General features: G+C 50.4%; 1 protein-coding gene across 3 annotated transcripts in view; it reads right to left on the bottom strand.

Moving 5' to 3' along the window:
• CPAMD8 (C3 and PZP like alpha-2-macroglobulin domain containing 8) overlaps positions 1 to 21,147 on the bottom strand; it is a 99,868-nt gene that overhangs the window by 33,804 nt on the left and 44,917 nt on the right. For all 3 annotated transcript variants that reach the window (XR_010660847.1, XM_065917491.1, XM_065917492.1), the window contains exons 20-23: positions 18,407 to 18,638; positions 10,418 to 10,571; positions 9,874 to 10,004; positions 4,346 to 4,397 (exon numbers count right to left, since the gene is read on the bottom strand). Coding sequence is in view for 2 of the 3 variants with exons in the window: in XM_065917491.1 (XP_065773563.1) it covers positions 4,346 to 4,397; positions 9,874 to 10,004; positions 10,418 to 10,571; positions 18,407 to 18,638 (569 nt within the window). In the remaining variant the exon portion in view is untranslated. The remainder of the gene's footprint in view (positions 1 to 4,345; positions 4,398 to 9,873; positions 10,005 to 10,417; positions 10,572 to 18,406; positions 18,639 to 21,147) is intronic.

Below are 21,147 nucleotides of genomic sequence, written 5' to 3'. Positions count from 1 at the left end.
TATATCTCAATAAACATGTTAAAAATGTTACTGATCTTACTTTGAATACAAATATATTCAGTTTAGTGTGGATTAAAATATAAAAAAATACAAACAATATGCAAATGTCCAGTAATGTTTCAAAATGTTCCATAATGATCAAATTATGGGACAGTCATTTAATAGACCATTATGAAGCTGTTTTGAAGTGCTGTTTATATAAAGACTTTATAAACAATACAATAACAAGGAAAAGTGCTGAGGATATATTAAGTGAAAAAGGCAAGACATAAAACTATATGCCTCATGAATCACAACTATGCTAAAACAAACAATAATCAATCCTAGGAAAGTGAATATAACAAAATGTTTTTGTATGTGAACTAAAGGAGACAGTTTTGTATTTCTATTTTTATAAATTTTCTCTAGTACATAGGTATTGCTTTTTCCTTTCCCAATTTTAAAAATTGTGATAAAACACACATAATGCAAAATTTACCATCTTAAACCATTTTTAAGTGTACAGGTCAGTGGCACTAAATGCATTCACATTGTTTAAACATCATTAGCATCCACCCCAAGAACTCTTTTCATCTTGTAAAACTAAAGCTCTGTATCCATTAAACAATAAATTTAAAAAAAACCCAACAACAACAAAAAACAATAAATCTCCATTTTCCTCTCCCCCAGCTCCTGAAAACCACTACCCTACTTTCTGTCTCTAGAATCTTGACTACTCTAGGGGGATCATATAAGTGGAATCATACAGTATTTGTGCACATGCATTTTTTAAGATTTATTATGGGGACCATTTTAAAAAGTCTTTATTGAATTTGTTACAGTATTGCTACCATTATAAGTTCTGGTTTCTTGTCTGCAAGGCATGTGGGACCTTAGCTCTCTGACCAGGGATTGAACCTGCACTGCCTGCATTGGAAGGCGAAGTCTGTCCTAATCACTGAACTGCCAGGGAAGTCCTCATGCACTGGCTTTTAAAAATGTTTTTAATTTAAAATTTACTGAGATAATTACAGATTCATACATGACTCTGCGTGTGTGCCTGCTAAGGTGCTTCATTGTGTCCAACTCTTTGCAACCTATGGACTGTAGCCCTCCAGGTTCCTCTGTTCATGGGATTCTCCAGGCAAGAATACTGGAGTGGGTTGCCATGCCCTCCTCCAGAGGATCTTCCAGACCCAGGCATCAAACCTTATGACTTCTGCATTGGCAGGTAGGTTCTTTACCCCTAGTACCACCTTGAAAGCCCATATGTGGCTCTAAGAATTAACAAAGAGAAATCTTTGACCCAGTTTCCCCAAAGGTAACATCTCGCAAAATTCTAGTATACCACCATTACTAGGATACTGGTACTCTTAGAATCCCGTGATCTCATTCAGATTTCTCCAATTCTATTTGTGTGGGATCCCTCTTGTTACGCTTTTATCACTATACTCACATCCTTTCTCCCCACCCCCACAACCACTAATATCACCACCATCTCTAAAATTTTGTCATTTGGAAAATGTTATAGAAAGAATCTTTTATGTATTCTTTTAGGATTGATTCTTTTTTTTTTTTTTTTTTACTCAATCCCCTTCATTTTAGTTGCTGCATATTATCAATAGTTTTTTCCTTTTTATCTCTGGTTCATATTCTGACATACGGACAGATCACAATTTGCTTAACTGTTCACCCACGGAAGGACATCTAGGCTGTCTTCAGTTCGTGCTGTGCTTATGTTTAGTCGCTCAGGCATATCTGACTGTGTTACCCCATGGGCTATAGCCCACGGCTCCTCTGCCCACGGGATTCTCCAGGCAAGAACACTGGAGTGGGTTGCCATACCCTCCTCCAGGGGTTCTTCCTAACCCAGGGATCAAAGCCAGGTCTGCTGCACTGCAGGTGGAATCTTTACCGTCTGAGATACCAGCTGATATGAACATTTGTATACAGGTTTTTGTATGAATGTAAGTCTTCGTTTCTCTGAAGAAATGCCTAATAGTATAATTACTAGTGAGTATGCCGACAGCATGCTGTTTTTTTTAAGTCCTCAAACTGTCCTAAGAAACCACAGTGGCTGTACCATTTTACATTCCCACCGGCAGTGTATGAAAGATCCAACTCGTCCACATCCTGGCCACCTTCTCATGTTGTCATTACTTTTTATTTTACTCATTCTGATACGTGTGCCCTGATAACCTATTGCCTTTCAATTTGCATTTCTCTAAGGGCTTCCCTGGTGGCTCAGTGGTAATGAGTGGGTCACCGGCCAATGCAGGAGACATGGGTTTGATCCCTGATCCAGGGAGATCCCACATGCCGTGGAGCAACTAAGCCTGTGCCTCACTGAGGGTAACAGGCAGGAAGGCTAGGGGTACCCAAGAGGAGGAAATAGGTTGCAAGTGTCAGATGTTTTTTTCTCTCTAAGTGGCAGGAAGAAACAAACTACAAGTGTCAGACTTTTTTCCTTCCCTATACAAAATTAAAAGGAGGTTCCTTTTAAAAGTCTGTGTTGTCAGGATGACACTTGGATCCACCTGAACTTAACTTTTCTCAAACCTTGAGCTAACCAATTTTTTCTTATGGAAGTGTTTTTCTTAAGTTGCGTTAATGAACTATGTACTTACCTTAGACTCTGCCTTTCTTCAAGTTGGTTCTGCCTAAGACTCAGAACCGATAATGGCTCAACAAACCAGTATGTTTTACTCATGGAAATTTTCTCTTAAGCTATGTTAATGAAACTATGTATGTGCTTGGAAACCTGCCTTTCTTCAAGATTCATGTCAATTGCTTTATGGCCCGGGATGATTCACCTTGTGCCAAGGTTATCTCAAAATTCATGTTGTGGGTGAGGGGTCTAGTGCAGCTGAGTTTTGACACATTTCCTTCCTTTAATTAGCAGCTTTCGAATAGGTATATAACTTCTTGCTATAAACTAGCAAGGGGGCACTCTTTCTGCCCCCTTCTGATGTCTGTGTCAGGAGCTTTATCTCTTTTACACTTTAATAAAACTTTATTACACAAAAGCTCTGAGCAATCAACCCTCGACACTGGCCCTGGATCAAATTCCTCTCCCTCGGAAGGCCAAGGATCCCGGCGTCGCTCACGGCTCATAGCAGCAAGCTTTCACCACAGCTACTGAGCCCTGCTCTGGAGCCCGTGAGCCGCAGCTACTAAAGCTCCCATACTCTAGAGCCTGTGCTCCGCAACAGGAGAGGCCACCGCCATGAAAAGCCCGCACATCACAACTAGAGAGTAGCCCCTGCTCGCCACAACCAGAGAAAAGCCCACTCAGCAATGCAGACTCAGCACAGCTAAAAATAAAGTGAAAGGCACTCAGTCGTGTCCAACTCTTTGCAACCCCATGGACTGTAGAGCCTGTGGAACTCTCCAGGCCAGAATACTGGAGTGGGTAGCCTTTCCCCTCTCCGGGGTATCTTCCCAACCCAGGGATTGAACCCAGGTCTCCCACATTGCAGGTGGATTCTTTACCAGCTGAGCCACAAGGACGTCCCCCAAAACAAAGACATACAATTATTTACAAAATCATTTGAGTATATATGTGATGTCTTGCTATTTGCTGAACAAAGGGGAGGGGGGATGTCAAAAGGAAGCCTGGGTCCAGAGTGTGGCAACAGGGAGGTGGTACGCCTAGGGGTTGGCGTCACCTGGGGATTCCATCTCAGATCCTCTGCTCTGCCTCTTGGCAAAACGTGCCAGATGAGCATCCAGTGCCAGGCCCAGCCCAGCTCCAAACTGGAGGGCTCTCTGAGGAGGGGTTGGATGGGGTGGGGTCAGACCCTCCCATGGGCAGCTCAGTCTCACCTTCCTCCCAGCACTGACATGACCCCACCAAGGCAGAGGTGTGGAAGCGTCTTTCTCTGGACACTCCACTCCCTGGGCATTCCATACCCACTTCCAGATCATGGGCAGGCCTAATGTCAATTTCAGGGGACCAGGGTGGACCCCAGATCTCACACTTCCTGGAACCTATCTTAATTTCCCCCACCCTCCTCTGCTACCCCTGGGTTCTGGGTCACCCTCCCAGCTTTCCCATGATGTGACTCTAGACCTCCCTTCCCCAGACCGTCAGTTCCTCACTCGGGACTCCAAATTCCACAGCCCCTTCTGCTGAGGGCAATCTCTTTTCTCGTTGGCACCTGCAGTCAACCATCATGATGTGCTTACTTCCTGCCTGGCAGAAGCCCAGTCCTCACCCTGGCTTACATCTGTCCCTAGCTGGGACATTTCAGTGGCTTTGCTGTGGTGTCCCCAGCCCCGAGGCAGGACAGGTGTCCACTCGGCGGCAACGAAGTTGCAACAGTGTAGGTGTAAGTCTTTGGCAGGGTGGGCGTGGGGGACTCACCATTGGGACAGAAGAAAGCGCTGTAGGTGTATGATCGGGGGGCTCCTTCAGGCTGAAACAGAGAAACGGGGAGAACTGAACACCAGTGGAGGCAGTCACTGCACGGGCCGCTGTCCCACGGCCGCAGACTCGGAGCTGCTGAGTCTGGACCCCACAGGACGATGCCACGAGTGCACGGAGATTGACCCGGCCTCCTACCTCCTGTGTCCAGATGGGGAAACTGAGGCTCACTTCCCTTTCCCTGGGCTCTAGTCAAACTCACCAACCACGCCTAGAGTTAGCAGGCTTCTCACACCCCTACCCCACCCTCCTGACCACTCCTTCCACCCAGATCCCAGCCCGGCTTCTCCCTCTGGGTAAAGAACACAATGACTCAAAGGCTGCCAGGATCCACGGCCCCATCTGACCTCCAAGAGCATTGAGAATGGGGCACCCCGGTCTGCCAAGGGCGGGGGTCTCTGTCCCACCATCCAGTGCCCCCTCTGCCTCCCGTCCCTCACGGTCCTGCTCCCACCCGCTCCACGATGCCACCCAGTAGGCAGTTGCTTGTTCTCTTCACAGGGAGCACTCGTGACCCTCCGTCATGGTCCAGCGGTTGAGAATCCGCCTGCCAATGCAGGAGACACAGTTTGATCTCTGATCTGGGAAGATTACACAGGCTAAGCCATGCACCATAACTCCTGAGCCGGCACTCTGGAGCCCATACACGGCGACAAGAGAAGCTACCGAATGAGAAGCCCGACCACTGCAACTAGAGAAAGCCCGCGCGCAGCAACAAAGACCCAGCACAGCCAAAAATAAATAATTTTTTTTTTAAAAAGGGGAGCTCACTTGAAATTTAATGGGATACACCTTGTGGGGTTTCACCTGACCCGTGGGATTCTAACTTTTCCAGGTCTCCTTTAGCAGTGTCAGCAAATTGATGACCTGGAGCCACTTGAGGTCAGACCTTAAAGGGTTAAACTTTGACCATTGCTGCCAGACAGCCTCCTGGGGTCCCGATTTCTCCCACTGTGATGGGTCAACTCCAGACATCTGATCAAATGTTACTTCTGGGCGTGCCTGTGAGGGCATCTCTTAAAGGAGCCAGCATTTGAATGGATGGACTGGGATGCAAATGGCCCTCCCCAGTGTGGGTAACCCCCAAACACTCCACTGAGGGCCCGAATACAACAAGAGGCGGAAGAGGGATGAATTCTCTCTCTGCCAGACAGTTTTTTAGTTGGGGCATTGATCTTCTCTGCCCTTGACACTCCTGGTTTGCAGGCCTTCAAAATTGCAGACTATGGATTTCTCAGCCTCCATGATTGATTTCTCAGCCTCCATGACCATGTAAGCTTCACAGGTGGTCCTGGTGGTAAAGAACCCGCCTGCCAATGCACACGATGTAAGAGACACGGGTTCGATCCCTGGGTCAGGAAGATCCCCTGGAGGAGGACATGGCAACCCACTCCAGTATTCTTGCCTGGACAATCCCATGGACAGAGAAGCCTGGTGGGTTACAGTCCATGGGGTGGCAAAGAGTAGGATACAACTGAAGCAACTTAGCACACATGACCGTGTAAGCCAGTTGCTTATAATAAATCTCTTTCTAGAAAGAGATTTATGTCCAATTGGCTCTGTTTCTCCAGAGAACCCTAATACACCCACTGCTTGCTGGGTGACCCAGGGCCACTCACTTAACCTCTCTGGGCCTCTACTTGCCATCATTGGAAGGATTGATGCTGAAGCTGAAACTCCAATACTTTTGGCCACCAGATGTGAAGAACTGACTCATTGGAAAAGACCCTGGTGAAGGGAAAAATTGAGGGCGGGAGGAGAAGGGGACGACAGAGGATGAGATGGTTGGATGGCATCACCGACTCAATGGACATGAGTTTGAATAAACTCCGGGAGTTGGTGATGGACAGGGAAGCCTGGCGTGCTGCAGTCCATGGCATCGCAAAGAGTCGGACATGACTGAGCGACTGAACTGAGCTGAACTGAAGATGGAGGTGATGACGGCATTGACCCCGATGTGAGGGTTAGGTGTACTTCAGACAGGGCTGGCGTCTTCTCAGTGCTACTGAACAGTTGGTTCTTGTTAGATCTTCTCATTGCCCTCCCTCCACCCCTGCCCCCAGGCCTCTGCAGATGCTGTAGAGACGGCCATCATCCATCCAGGGTCTGTACTGATGAGTCCAGGAGGCACCTGTCTGGATCACGTCCACTTCCCACTATCAACCCGCCTCACCCACACAAGCCACAACCAGAGGTCCCCGCTGAGCAACTAGTTGACAAATCTTCAGCGAAACGGCCCATGGTTGGCACCAAGAAGCCAAGCACACCCTTGTGGATGACACTGAGCCGTCATCAGCTGGACTGTCATCTCCCACCCAGCACACCTGACATGGAGTCTACAGGCTACCTGCTCGGCCAAGGCTCCAAGGGGAGCCCCCAAGGGTCTGCTTGGGCCTCAGCAATCCCCTTACCAGTCTATCAACTCAGTCTCTTGCTGGAAAAGAGGCTGTCACTGGACAGGGCCTGGCCATTGTAAACCCATGATAGCTATACAGTCATAAAAATGATTCATAACTCAGATGTCTATCGATGGGTGAACAGATACAGTGGAACATTACACAACCATGAAAAGGGACGAGGCACTGATACGCGCTACAATATAGGACTTATATGTGGGGAAAGAGCGTAGTCAGTAGGGCTAATACGAATATGAAAAACAGTAGACTATAGATAGGGCTTCCCTGGTGGCTTAGCAGTAAAGAATCCACCTGCAATGTGGGAGACTACCTGCAACGCAGGAGACGTGGGAAGATCCCCTGGAGGAGGAAGTGGCAACCCACTCCAGGATGCTTGCCTGGGAAATCCCATGGGACAGAGGAGCCTGGAGGGCTACAGTCTGTGGGGTTGCAAGAGTCAGACACGACTGAGCGACTAAACTATCACCACAATGTAAGCAGACCTCAAAAACATCATGCTAAGTGAAAGAAGCCAGAGAGGAAAGCCCTCAGAGTATATGATTGCATTTACACTCAATGTTCAGAACATGCAAATCCCGAGACAGCCTCTGAACCCTTCCTCTGGTGCTGAGCATGGCCTCTGACCATCCAGGGTCTCCTGGACACACCCCCACCCCAGCATAGCCTTTGAAATAGCCAGGGGGGCTGCTCCTGGCCACTCAGCCCTATGTCTTCTTCCAGCTCAACTCAGAGGGGCCTCTGGTGCCAGCCTCTTGCCTTCATGCTGCCCTGGCTTTTAGTTGATCCTGGGTTCCAATCTCCATTGCCTCTGTGCTCGAGCCAGCTGCCAGTCAGGTTCCAAAACAAGGTCCTTGAGAAATGTCACTATTATTATCTCTGGCAGGACTTTTCTGCAACCTTATAGCACATAACAGTGCTTCATTCTTATCTGTTCTAGGGATTTATCTATTCTGGACATTTCATATGTATGGGATCATACACTATGCAATCTTTTGTGTCTGGCTTCTTTCAGTCAGCATAATGTTTTCAAGGTTCATCTACACTAGAGCACAAATCAGTGCTTCGTTCCTTTTCATGACTGAGTAATATTCCATGATGTTGGGAAACTGTATCCCCTTGCACCATGTTTATTCATTCATCAGCTGATGGACATTTCCTAAAATGGAAAAGGCATCCCCGGCTTGTGTCCAGGATCCCCCAGTTGACCATTGTAAATGCCTGGATGACAGCGGCTCCCATTTCTGTAGCACTCAGGCCAGGAACCCAAGAGATGCCTTCCACACACACTCTCATTTAACTGCCCAGCAGTTCCCATTTGAACTCTAGGCTCTCTCCAGACCCCAACTCTGGCCAAAAGGGTAGACCCCCTTTCACTCCTGTAACGCCCGCGAGGCTCTCCTCATGGCTCTGAATTATGTCGGCCTTCTTTTCGATTCTGTGAACTCCATTGAGATATGGTGGGGTGATCGAAGGCTCTCCAGCAAAATTTCGAAAGGTCATAATCCCCTGAGCCACTGGGGAGCTGGGTGGGATGGCAGTGGCGCCTCTTCCACTTGACACAACGCTCGTGATGGTGTAGCCATCACTTCCTCCCTACCACGTGCCTCTCGGGAATGGCCTTTCTGTTGTATTCGGCCTCCAGCCTGGTCGGTGGCATGTGACATCTGGTCAGGGTCCATCGCGTAACAGAGTGAGTGAACCATCGCCCAGAGTTCCACGGTGGGACAAGATGGGAGAAGCCTCACACCCAGCACTTCCTGTTTCATCAGTCTATTTCTCTAGTTCATGCTTCAGTCTTTGCACTGACATTTCAGGTCTTCTGATGCCTATATCATACCTCCCGTCTCCTAGAGCTGAGTGTACATAGCTGGACCAGTGGATGCTGCAGACACTGGAAACAGCTGAGCAGTGCGAGTGGGAGGAACAGGAGAATCCTTCTCTGTGCATCTTAGAAACTCCTCTTGCAGAGGAAAGGGACAAGAGCTCCAGGCCTCCAGGTCGGGCTGGCTGCTCTGGGGGCGGCTCGCTGCCTCCTCGGATGGAGGGAGGGCAGGCTGTGGCTGAGGAGTGTGCACAGGGCTTTGCAGTGGGTCACGAGGGATTTCTGCATTTCCTGTTGAGGCCATCCCACTCCCGCTGGCTCGTGGAGGTTGTATGCCTCATCCGATGACACACTGGTCCCTGAGGACTCCATCACGTCATGTCAACAAAGCTGCAGCAATGACCCGTCCGCCTCCGGGAGTTCTGCCCAGCTCGCATGTGACTCCTGGTGCTGATGGAAACCATTTGCGCTCAACTCCACCAGGACTGCAGCTGGGAGGGAGGGCAGCTGTTTGCAGCTGGGCCACTGGGGAGGGGCAAACACTCGGGGCTTCAGCCCTTCAGCGGGGCTGCCGCGTGCTCTCCAAGCAGCAGTAAACAGGAGTCTGACCAGAGCTCTGGGCTCTAAAGCATCCGAGCAGCCCCAGAAAAGATGGGGCATCATTGTTCCAGCATTGTGAGATGCCGTGTGCATTCTCTAACCTCCCCCACGCTGTGGGGTGAGTGTGAGCACCCAATCCCACAGAGCAGACTGGGAATCAGAAGGCATTCAATGAGCCCCAAGCACAAGTGGCAGATCCCAGATGCACAGTTGAGAGGGGAGGCAAGGCAGGGGGGTGGTGGTGGCCTAGGCGCCTCGGCTGAAGGCTGTGTCCTTCCCACAAGGGCATTCCAAGGACAGCCGTCCAAATGCCGGCTCTCAGTCTCTACAACTGTTTATGACAAACGGGCAGCCAGGAGACAGAGGCACGCCACCCTCCACGGCGATCCACCCCAGGGGTCAGGACACTTCCCTGCAGCCTTTGCGAGCCCCACATCCCTGCACCAAAGCCTCTTCTGCCACTTGGAGAGGGGATGGCTGCCATGGTCCTTCAACCCCAGGCCCCAGAGCAGGACTGGTGGGCACTACCCTGGCCCTGGCTCAGGGAAGGCCCACACAGCCCAGCCCCCACCTCACTGGGGAGTGAATCAGGCCCTGGCCAAGTGCTTCGAGCAAGGACATGGGCTTACCTCGACCATCACACTGCGCCGGATGTGGTCCCTTCCGATGGGGACCCTTCTATCAGCGTAATTCTCCTCTGGGGGTCTGACCGACTTCCCATCCCGGCAGCAGCTCGTTTCTCTGTAAGCCAGAGCTTTGGCTGCGGAGATTTGAGTACTTGGTGCTGGTTCTCAAAACAGGACCCCATCCGGTGCTCTTCTGTCCCCCACTCTTGTCCCAGGCTTCCCAGGTATGCATGCATGCATATGAGTGCGCGTGATGCATGTTGCATATATGTGAGTGCATATATATGCATGAGTGCACATGTGTGCAAGTGTTGAATGCATGTGTATGCTACTTTGGTAGGGCATTCTAAGAGCCTGGCTTCCCCAGATGTGGCCCCCTACCTCTTGATCACTCCCTCTGGACTGATCCCAGTAGCTCCCCGAGTAGCTCTCTTGTCCCTCGACCTCATGTTCTGCCCTACTGACCCTTCCCCCATGCCTGGATTCAGCACCTGGGCCCCTTGGTGTCCTGGAGAGGGAGATGTCCCAATAAGCACGTGGACCTCACCTGTGATGTTGCTGAGGCCCAGGTCGCCAAAGGACAGAACCACCCAGGTGGGCTCCGTCTCCCCAGAGGCCACACACGTCTTCTTGGTCAGATGGCGTTTGCCAGGATGTCCGACAAACTGGATGCCCTTGGGAACTGATATCTTCATGTAGACCTGGGGAGGGTGGCAAGCAACCATGGTACCCAGAATCTGCACACCCTCCCAGCACGCCTCACTGCCCACTGCATTCCATCCACCCTGGAAGCCTTCTCTCCAAACCACGCTCCCCATGAGAAACCCCCTTTGCATTTCTTATCAGAACCAACTACTTGGGCTTCCATGGTGGTCCAGTGGTTAAGAATCTGCCTTACAATGCAAGGGACACCAGTTGGATTCCTGGTCTGGGAAGATCCCACATGAAGCGGAGCAATTAAGCCCACGTGCTGCAGTTACTGGGCCCACCTCCAGCAACTACTGATGCCTTCGTGCTCTAGAGCCTGTACTCTGCAATGAGAGGCCACCACCATGAGAAGCCCGCATCCTGCAACTAGAGAGTAGCCCCTGCTCTTCCCAACTAGAGAAAGCTCACATGCAGCAATGAAGATCCAGCACAACCAAAAATAAACAAATGTTAAAAAAAAAAAAGAACCAACTCCTCCACATTGTCCTCCTAGGAGCCCCCTGCTTCCCTCAATCCCCAACACCCTCCTTGGTCCAGCTCCACTTGGAGACCAAGGTCGATTCAAGGGCTGCTTATCTACCTCAAATCCTCCCCAGCCAAGGGATAAGAGAAGCCACTCCACATGCAGGCCTCGCAAAGCACTTCCTCTGACCCTCTCTCCAACCATGGAGGTCCACTGCATTATAACAGAGCTTGGTGTACACGTGTACACACGTGCGTGCGTATATGTGTGTGCCATGCATGCACGCATCTCCGTGTGCACATCTACCTATGGAGCAGGCATGGCACTGTGAGACACGAGTGCACTTGTGTGAGGCACGTGTCTCTGCATATGTGTGCAAGTATAACTATCTACACGTGTGTGTGCACACCACCTATCTATGTGCATGTTGTGTGTACATGTGTTCATACCCCTCGATCTACAACATGCTCTTTGCTTCCCATCTAATTGTCCAACAGTGGGTTCAGGCACCCTCCTAGGAACTCAAGAGACAGGTCTGAGCAAGACACATGAGTGAGGCCTGAGCCTTAGAGGCTCACTGCACCTAAGTCACACACAAGGTCAAATGTGTACAAGGAAGATTTACAGCAGCACGTGTGACAGAGGGTTTGAATACTGCTTATGGGCAGGCCCAGCCGGACCTGAGTGAGAACGGTTGGTCCATTCGGGGGCTCCCCCATCCCCCTCAAGACATCATTCTCCAGAAAGTTCTTCCAGGGAGGAAAGAAGAAATCCAAGCATCAAGTACTGATGTGATCCATTTTCTGGGTCCTGGGAGGAACCAATGGTCTAGGCTGAGGGGTGGGATCAGCCTGTTTTCCTGGAACCTCCAGACCAGCACATGGGAAGTGTGTGTGTTAGTTGCTCAGGCGTGTCTGACTCTTTGTGACCCCATGGACTGTAACCCACCAGGGTCCTCTGTCCACGGGGCTCTCCTGGTCCTAAAATTGAACACGTGGACACACCTGTTGCCCAGCAAGGATGCCTTCTTCCAGCCAACAAGCCAGCCACCAGGGCATGATCAGAGCTGAAATGGGCACCTGGGGGCCTGCCTGCAGTCCAGGAGAGAGCTTCCGTCAGGGGCCACCCTGTGATTAGGAACCAGCCTACACTTACTCCAGCTTTTTGAAACTGGAATCCTGCTCCTCCCAACCACATGTGCTCAGCCACCCAGTTGTGTCCAGCTCTCTATCTTTGAGACCCCATGGACTGTAGCCCGCCAGGCTCCTCTGTCCATGGGAGTCTCCAGGAAAGAATACTGGAGTGGGTTGCCATGTCCTTCTTCCCGACACAGGGGTTGAACTGCGTCTCCTGCATCTCATCTCCTGCCTTAGCAGGCAGATTTTTTACCACTGAGCAGTGCGAAGCCCCCTCCCAATGATAAACTACATAAAAAGGATGAATGAAGGCTTCCCTGGTGGTCCAGTGGTTAAGAATCTGCCTTGCAATGCAAAGGACACCAGGTCTATCCCTGGTCCAGGAAGATCCCATATGCTGCTGGGCATTCAGCCTCTGTACCACAACTACTCAACCCACTCACCTAGACCCTATGCTTTGCAACAGGAGTGGCTGCCACAGGGAGAAGCCTGCACATTGCAGTTAGAGAGTAGTTCCCACTGGCCATAACGAGAGAAAGCCTGCATACAACAGTGAAGATTCAGCACAGCCAAAAAAAAAAAAAAAAATAGATGAATGATAAAGGTCTGGGTTTGGGGGCCCTGCTCCCGGCTTATTGCCCTGAGCCCTTCACCTGTCTTCCTTGGCCCCCTCCGGGCCACCCACAGCCACTGCTGTGGTTGCTGCTGCAGCGGTTCTCACTCAGACTAACGCACAAGCCTCCTCCTTCTTTCCTGCTTTCCCAACCAGAGCCTAAAATCCAGCCAGACTGTGTCACAGGCAGCTCTTGGGACAGACCAACCTGCCTTCTGCCCCTGTCACTTGCGTATACTGTTCCCTCTCGCAGGGATGCCCTTCCAGGCCCAACGCCCAGCTTAAACATCGCCCCAAGACTTCTCTGCATTCAGAGAAGCCAACCCTTCCCAGGGTTTTCTTGATTCCCTGTAGGCATATATATTTTTTTTTTTTTTTTGGCTATAGCACACAGCATAGGCTTGAGAGATCTCAGTTCCTGGACCAGGGATCAAACCTGGGCCTCCTGCAGTGGGAGCATAGAGTCCTAACCACTGGACCACTGGGCAATTCCCGACACCTAATGCTAACACAGATCTGCCCCTCAGTCCCTGGGGGACCTTGAACATAATGCTTCTCTGAGCTTCCTATACGGGAATGATACCAGTAGGGACAAGGTAAGTGATTAAATAGTTAATCCCACTAGGGGACTGTAAGCAAAAAAAATACGGGAGATCCCGTAAGCTAACAATTAAGAAAGTAGGGTTGCTTAACCACAAAACCAAGCAGACTCGCTTAGCCGCAAAAGCAGGCAACAGAAGCACAAGACACGCCCCCAAACAATAAAACATGTGGCCTGAAACCCACATCCTGCCCATCGAGCTCACTAAGTCAGGATATGCTCTCCGCACACATGAAAAAACAACAATCTGTGGACCCAGCTCGACCATGTAGGGACAAGAAAACTCCCCTGCCCAGCCTGAAGGAGGAGCTGATGATGGAAGCATGACGTTTACTTAAGGACAACAAAGACTTCTTCACCCCCTTCCCACTTTTCCTTTGATTACACAACTGGAGCCCAGTAAGTCCCTGGGGCATGGCACTCTCTGGTCTGCCTGCTTGTCAGCCTCACAAGCATCCTATTCCAATAAGTCACTTCTTATCTATCACTTCACCTCTCACTGAATTCTTTCTGCACTGAGACATAAAGGGCTATGCTACTGGAGCTCCTCAGAGTCCCCACAATGACATCAAACCATTTCAGTTCCATCACAGTTCCTCCTTTCTCAGCCCATTTGTGCACTGGATAACAATACAGGTAAAACCATCCACCCAGCGCCGGACACAGAGGTGTGTGCCTAAGAAAACTGAGTCAGCAGTGTCAGAAGTCCAGGTTGAGCTCAGGCAGACATCATGTCCTGTCATTCGGGTCTTCAGATTCCTGCACAAAGCCTGACAAACCTCGGAGACCTGGGTGATTGCTTTTGAGTGAATGAATTAGAATCACTAACATTTTACACCTGGGAATTCCTTTCTGGTAGCCTCTGGGTGTTCCATTTCTATTCTAGACCTGTGCTGACCGTTTTTTTTCCAACTTGGAATTTTCTTTCCATTAAAGACCCAAGAGAGGAGAAATTTCTATGTGACAGTACATGATGTGTGGTTGTTCCGTAGAGTCAAATAAGCATCAGAAAGCCAAATGCAAATACCAGGCTCAAAACTGGGCCACGCCCGGCAGAGGGCATGGGAGGGGTCCTTAACTGGCCTCGAGGTTATTATAAGGCATTCCAGGCAGTAAGTTCTTGGGTTGATTTAACTATTCAGTGGAGGTATAGCATTTACAAAGGAAAAAAGGAACAAAGGATTTCATGTAAGTTCAAGGTCACCCTGTGAGCCAAGACTCAGAGACTCAGAACAATGTTGTCCCCACTCTGGACCAGGCTCAGAAATGGCTCTGACACAGCATCTATGATCAGACTCACAAAGGAGCCTGAAACCTGCTCCCTCCCCCCACCCCAGAGCAGCCTGTGCGGGCAGTGGGCATGGGGAGCAGGCAAGTAGATCTCTCACAGCCAGATCAGGAAACAGAGGCAAGGCAGCCTAGTGAATGGAAACACCAAGCTGAAGTCCAGAGGGTCTTCTGGAGACAGGGAGGCAAGGATGTGGTGAAACTGTAGCTGAGGTATGGGAGTTCCGCCCGCCTCCCACTCAGGACTTCCATCCCCAGCAGTCTTGACGCCTTTCAGGTGGCAAATTCCAATCACTTCAGAAAGCCTTGTTTTTCAGGAAAAGTGGGTAGTGGTTGGATAAAACCTCTTGGTTTCTGGTGACCTTGGCCTGGGGCTGCAACTCACATCTCTGCCCTTGGTGGGGAATGTGTCAGTAGCCTTGGGAGGCCCCATTCACATGGGTAGGGCCAGCATGAGGTCAGCTGCCTCCCTGGACTGGCTAGGGTGAGGCTGAGACCTACAGCCTCACCTCCATGCTGACTTGCTGAGAGCAGGCTTGCTCCCCAGCTGGACCCTAGGCCCTGCCCCCAACTCACTCGTCCATCCAACTGTAGCTTCAGCTCCCAATCCCCATCCCTGCGGGTTGCCCCTAACCCTGGGAGCCCCCCTCCCCTCTCTTCCTCCCACTCACCAGCCGATGTCCAGGCTGAGATGGTAAGCGAAGGATTACAGAGGTGGAGGAGGACGCCCCCGCCCTCTTGTAGCCACACTGAGGCTCAGCCCCCAAACGCTGCTTCCCTATCCCGCCTCCAACTGATCCTGGTCCTCAAGACTCCCTCCACATTGTCTGCCATCTCTCCTCATCATCAGGGTCTGAAACCACCAAGCCCACCTCCTTGGGTTAGTGGTTATGGGTTGAATTGTGTCCCTCCAGTAAGATATGTTGAAGTCCAGGCACTTCCCTGGTGGTCAAGTGGCTAAGACTCTGCTCCCAATGCAGGGGGCCTGGGTTCGATCCCTGATCAGGGAATTAGATTTCCACATGCTGCACTAAGAGATCCTGCATGCCAAAACTAAAGAATCCACATGTGTGTGTGCGCTCAGTCACGTCTGATTCTTTGCAACCCCATGGACTGTAGCCCTCCAGGCTCCCCTGTCCATGGGATTCTTCAGGCAAGAATTCTGGAGTGGGTTGACATTTCTTCCTCCAGGGGATCTTCCCAACCCAGGGATAGAACCCGAGTCTCTGATGTCTCTTGCATTGGGAGGCAGATTCTTTATCACTGAGCCACCAGGGAAGCCCAAAGAACCCAAACGCCACAACAGAAAGATCCCTCACATTGCAACTAAGGCCTGGCACAGCCAAATAAATAAATTTTTTTTTAAAGTATGTTGAAGTACTAACCTTGGTACCTGTAAATGTGACCTCATTAGGAACTATGGTCTCAGCAGATGTCATCAAGTTCCAAGGAGGTCACTGCATCAAGCCTGCAATGTGGGAGACCAAGGTTCGATCCCTGGAATGGGACGATCCTCTGGAGGAGGGAATGGCAACCCACTCCAGTATTTTTGCCTGAAGAATTCCATGGACAGAGGAGCTTGGCAGGCTACAGGCCAGGGGATTAAAGAGAGTTGGATACAACTGGGTGACTAACACTTTCACTTTTTCTAATCCAACAAGACAAGGGCTCTTCTAAGAGGAAATCTGGACACAGAGTCTGTGCAGAGAAGGATGATGCAAAGATACACAGAGAGAAGAAGCCCATGGGAAGACTGAGGCAGAGACTGGAACAAGGCTGCCACAAGCAAAGAGAACGCCACAGATTGTGGGCAGCTCCCAGAAGCCAGGAGAGAGGTCAGGGACAGACCATCCCTCAGAGCCTCCTTCTGGAGGAAGCCAGCCCTGTCCATACTTTGACCTTGGACTCCAGCCTCCAGAACTGTGAGAGAATACATTTCCCTTGTTTTAAGCCGCCCAGTTTCTGCTACTTTGTTACAGTGGCCACAAGAAGCTGATATAGTAGCCTTTCCACCTCCTCTGAGAAGGAGTCACCTCCCCTCCCACTGTACTGCACCCTGCAAGGCCTAGGACCCCAAGAGTTGGAATAGCACCAACAAGGTCCATGGGACAATCACCATTCTTAGCAGCTATGTGGACCGACCCACTTACCCCTTTAACCACCGTTAAGACTCCTGTCTGCTTGACATTTGTAGAAACTGACATACCAACAGGTGGAATAACATGGACAAGGTCAATCAGTTTTTTTTTCAGTAGAAATTGAGATTCAGAGTGCCTGCCCTGGGGCCCACCAGGATTCCTCACTTCTGTGCTGGGGTCGGCACATGTGTGCATGCTAAGTCGCTTCAGTCAAGTCCAACTCTTTATGACCCTATATACCGCCCCCTACAGGCTCCTCTGTCCATGCGGATTCTCCAGGCAAGAATACTGGAGCGGGTTTGCCATGCCCTCTTCCAGGGATCTTCTTCCCAACCCAGGGATTGAACCCATGTCTGTTATATCTCCTGCACTGGCAGATGGGTTCGTTATCACTGGCCCCACCTGGGAGGCCCACAACCTGACCTAAATCCAATCCATCACCTGTTTCTGTGAGGCCAGGGAGCTAAGAATGGTTTTTACGTTGTTTTTTTTTTTTAAATGATTAGAATGAAAAAGGGAAGCTTTAAAAAAAATAATAATAATGATATTGGGACCTCCCTCGTGGTCCAGTGTTTAAGAATCCACCTGATTTCCAGGTGGCACTGGTGGGAAAGAATCCTCCTGCCAATGCAGGAGATGCCAGAGACATAGGTTCAGTCCCTGGGTGGGGAAGATCCCCTGGAGTAGGAAATGGCAACCCATTCCAGTGTTCTTGCCTGGAAAACTCCATGGACAGAGAAGCCTGGTGAGCTACAGTCCATGGGGCCACAGAGTCAGCCATAAGTGAGCACACATACATACATGCATGTTGCAATGCAGGGGACGCGGCTTCTACCCCTGGTCAGGAACCTAAGATCCCATATGCTGAGGAGTAGCTAAGCCCACAACTATAGAGTCCATCCGCTGCAGTGAAAGATCCCACATAATGCAGTGAAGACCCTGCATATGGCAACTAAGACCCAGCATAGCCAAATCAATAAATTAAAAAGAATTACATTCTGTGATGCATGAAAATTAAATGAAACTCAAATTTCAAGTATCCAGAAATAAAGATTTATGGGAACACGGCCAGGCCGATTCATGGGCGTGTTATCTGTGACTGCCTTCCCGCACAACGGCCAAGGGTAGCAACTGCAACACAGACCCTCTGGCTGGCAAAGATTGAAATATTTACTATCTAGCCCTTTACAGAGAAGGTTTGCTGACCCCTGACTCCATGTCATTACATATGACACTCATCCACCCAAAGCCCCGAGGGGCCCAGAGTCAAGGACAGTGGCTCCATCTCATCTGTCAACCTCCAGCCCCGCCATGCACTCCCACCCACAACCTCCCCAGGTTTAGACGGCGGGTGAAGCAGTACTTGATCCATCCAGCCCTGGTTTTGCTAATGTTACAGATGCTAACCTCACAGCCCCCCTAGATGACTGCACCTCCCCCAGCCTACCCAACATCACAGGTACTGTGACCCTCAAACCCATCCCCCTCCACAACTCTCCCTGCCTCCTGACATCAAGGATGCCGCCCCCTTCCCGCCTCCCCCGCCAGCTGGTAATGGGAAAGGCTGTTTACAGAGGACGGGTCTGGTACCTCAGCACAGGTGTCCATGTAGTTGTAGATGCTGAGTGGGATCTTGGCCTGTTCTCCACGGACCACATAGGGGGGCAGCGTGAAGTCTACGAAGAAAGGCTTGAAGGTCTTCAGCAGAGTGGGCTCAGCAATGCCCAGGCCCCTCCCGGGGGACAGACCCACCGCCTCGCCCACCCAGCTGGTGATGGAGTCGGGGACCTGCACGCTGAGTGTCTCCTCGCCAGACGGATCACTGTGGAAAGAAGGGCAACCATGAGCTGTTATCCGGGGCTGTGAGGCAGTAGTCCAGCGGGATCTGAGAAATCCAGCAACATGGCCTTGGGTTTCAGGGAGATGCCTGGCTGTTCCTCTCTCCTCTTCCTGAACTCTCCATCCCCTTCCCAGAAGCTTGACCCAGCCTCACTGGGTGTGCGCTGCAGCATCTGGGCATCCATCCTTGCCTCTGTGAGGGTCACAGGTTGTCACCATGGCAACAATTCAAGCTCAGCATCTTCCATCTGGAAAAATTTTCATCAGCTCCGGATGGTCTTAGCCAACTGCTCTGTGCACACCGAGTGCCAAACCAGTCAGCCAGCCACCCACCCCGGGGAACATCCACACTCCCTGGCCTGGCTTCCCTGTCCCATCCACTCCTGTGGAGCCCTGCTCCCGGTCTGTGTGATTTTTCAAGCCTGCCGAGGCCACAACTGCACCTGGGATTAAGGAGAGCAAATCAGTAATCAAAGTCTCCCCAAAAAGGGAAGCACTGGATGTGATGGCTTCACTGGTAAATTCTATTCAACGTTTAAAGAACTTTTGTGCACTGCTGGTGGGAATGTCAAATGGGGCAACCATGGTGAAAAACCATATGGTGGTTTCTCAAAATATTAAATACAGAATTACCATAAGATCCAGCAACTCCACTTCCGGGCGTGTACCCCAAAGAATTGAAAACAGGGTCTCAAAGAAATATTTGCACACCAATATTCAAAGAAGGATTATTCCTAATAACCAAAAGGTGGAAGCAACCTACGTGTCAACCAAAGGCTGAATGGATACACAAAATGTGATCCGTCCAGCGACTTCCTTGATGGTCCAGCGGTCAAGATTCTGAGCTTCCACTGTGGGGAGCCTGGGTTCCATACCCAGTTGGAGAACTAAGATCCCACAAGGTGCACAGTGAGACCATTAAAAAAAAAATTTTTTTTTAAAGGGATCCATCCATACAGTGGAATGTTATTCAGCCTTAAGAAGAAAGGAAATTCTGATACATGCCACAGTGTGGATGCACTTTGAGAACATCAAGCTAAGTGAAATGAGCCAGACACAAAACAACAGATGTTGTATGATTCCAAGTATATGAGGCCCCTAGAGCAGTAAGATTCACAGGGACAAAAAGCAGAGTGGCTTCCAGGGCCTGGAAGGAGGGAGGGGTGGGAATTAGTATTTAATGGGCACATCATTTCAGCTTTGCACGATGAGAAGCGTTTTGGGGATGGGTGGTGGTAATGGTAGCACAATGATATAAATGCTCTTAACGCCACTGGGCTGCACACCTAAAAACAATTAAGATGGTAAATTTTATGTTAATGTTATTTTACAAATTTTAAAAATTAGGAAAAAAAAGAGCTAACTAATCCTTGCCTGGGCCCAGCAAGAAGCTCCTCCTTAGTCTCAGATCCACACTCTCCGACTCACCCTTGCTCAAGCCAACAGCGGGAGAGAGAGCCCCTCCAATGCCAAGTGCCTCCCAGCAACGCTCTGGGGCTCTCCACGCCTACCATCACAGCCCACTCGGCCTTCACACTCCCTGCCTCCTCCTCTTAGCCCCTCTGCCTCTCCGGAGCCCCAACTCTTGCCCACATGGGGCCCACCTCCTGGACTCCTTTAGCCCTTTCTTGTTATCCTGTGGGATTCAGCTTGGGCTCCACCTGCCCTGGGAGTCTCTCCAGCTTCCCTGAAGGGTCCCTGCACTTCCTCCCAAGCCCCGCTCCCAGCCCTCCATGAGAACACTGGCCCTCCTGAAGCATGAAGGCTTTAAGGGCATAAAACATAAATTCTATGAGTGAGGGGACGCTCTCTGCCTTGTTCAGGTGCCATTCTTGGCACCAAAACACTACTCACTGCCTAACACAGCACCCTGCACACAGAAAATAGATACGTTTCTACTTTCTGTACATCTCTGATGATGGACAGAGAGCACATCTTAAACATGGACTCCCATTACAAAATGCAATAACCCAGCACCTGGGCTTCCCTGGTGGTCCAATGGGTAAGAATCCGCCTGCCAATTTCAGAGAACATAGGTTCGAGCCCTATGTCGGGAAGATCCCTAGTTCGGGAAGATCCCACAGGCCATGGGGCAACTAAGCTCGTGTATCACAACTATTGAGCCCGAGCACTTGGACCCTGCATTGTGCAACAAGAGAAGCGGTCACAACGAGAAGCCTGCACTGCAACTAGAGAGTAACCCTCTTGCAGCAACAGAGACCCAGCCAAAAATAAATAATAATAATAAAAATTAAAAAAAAAAAAAAAATCAGCATCTGTCCTGACCAGCAGGGAAGATTGCCCATAATGGGGACACACACATCAGTGAGGGCTGCCTGAGAAACCCCCGATGTGCGCTTGGTCCTGAGCTAAGCATGTGCCTTGGCATCTCATGCTGAGAAGGGGACCCCAGCTCAGCAGTAGGTCCACCCACTGGCCCCTGAGGTCTGAACTTTCATGCCTAACTGGTTTCCCAGGGCAGGTCACCACTA

The sequence above is a fragment of the Muntiacus reevesi genome, chromosome 1, assembly GCF_963930625.1.
Source record: "Muntiacus reevesi chromosome 1, mMunRee1.1, whole genome shotgun sequence".
Lineage (NCBI taxonomy): Eukaryota > Metazoa > Chordata > Mammalia > Artiodactyla > Cervidae > Muntiacus > Muntiacus reevesi.
Note: the sequence above shows the minus strand (reverse complement) of the source record. Positions and strands in the feature narration are given on the sequence as shown.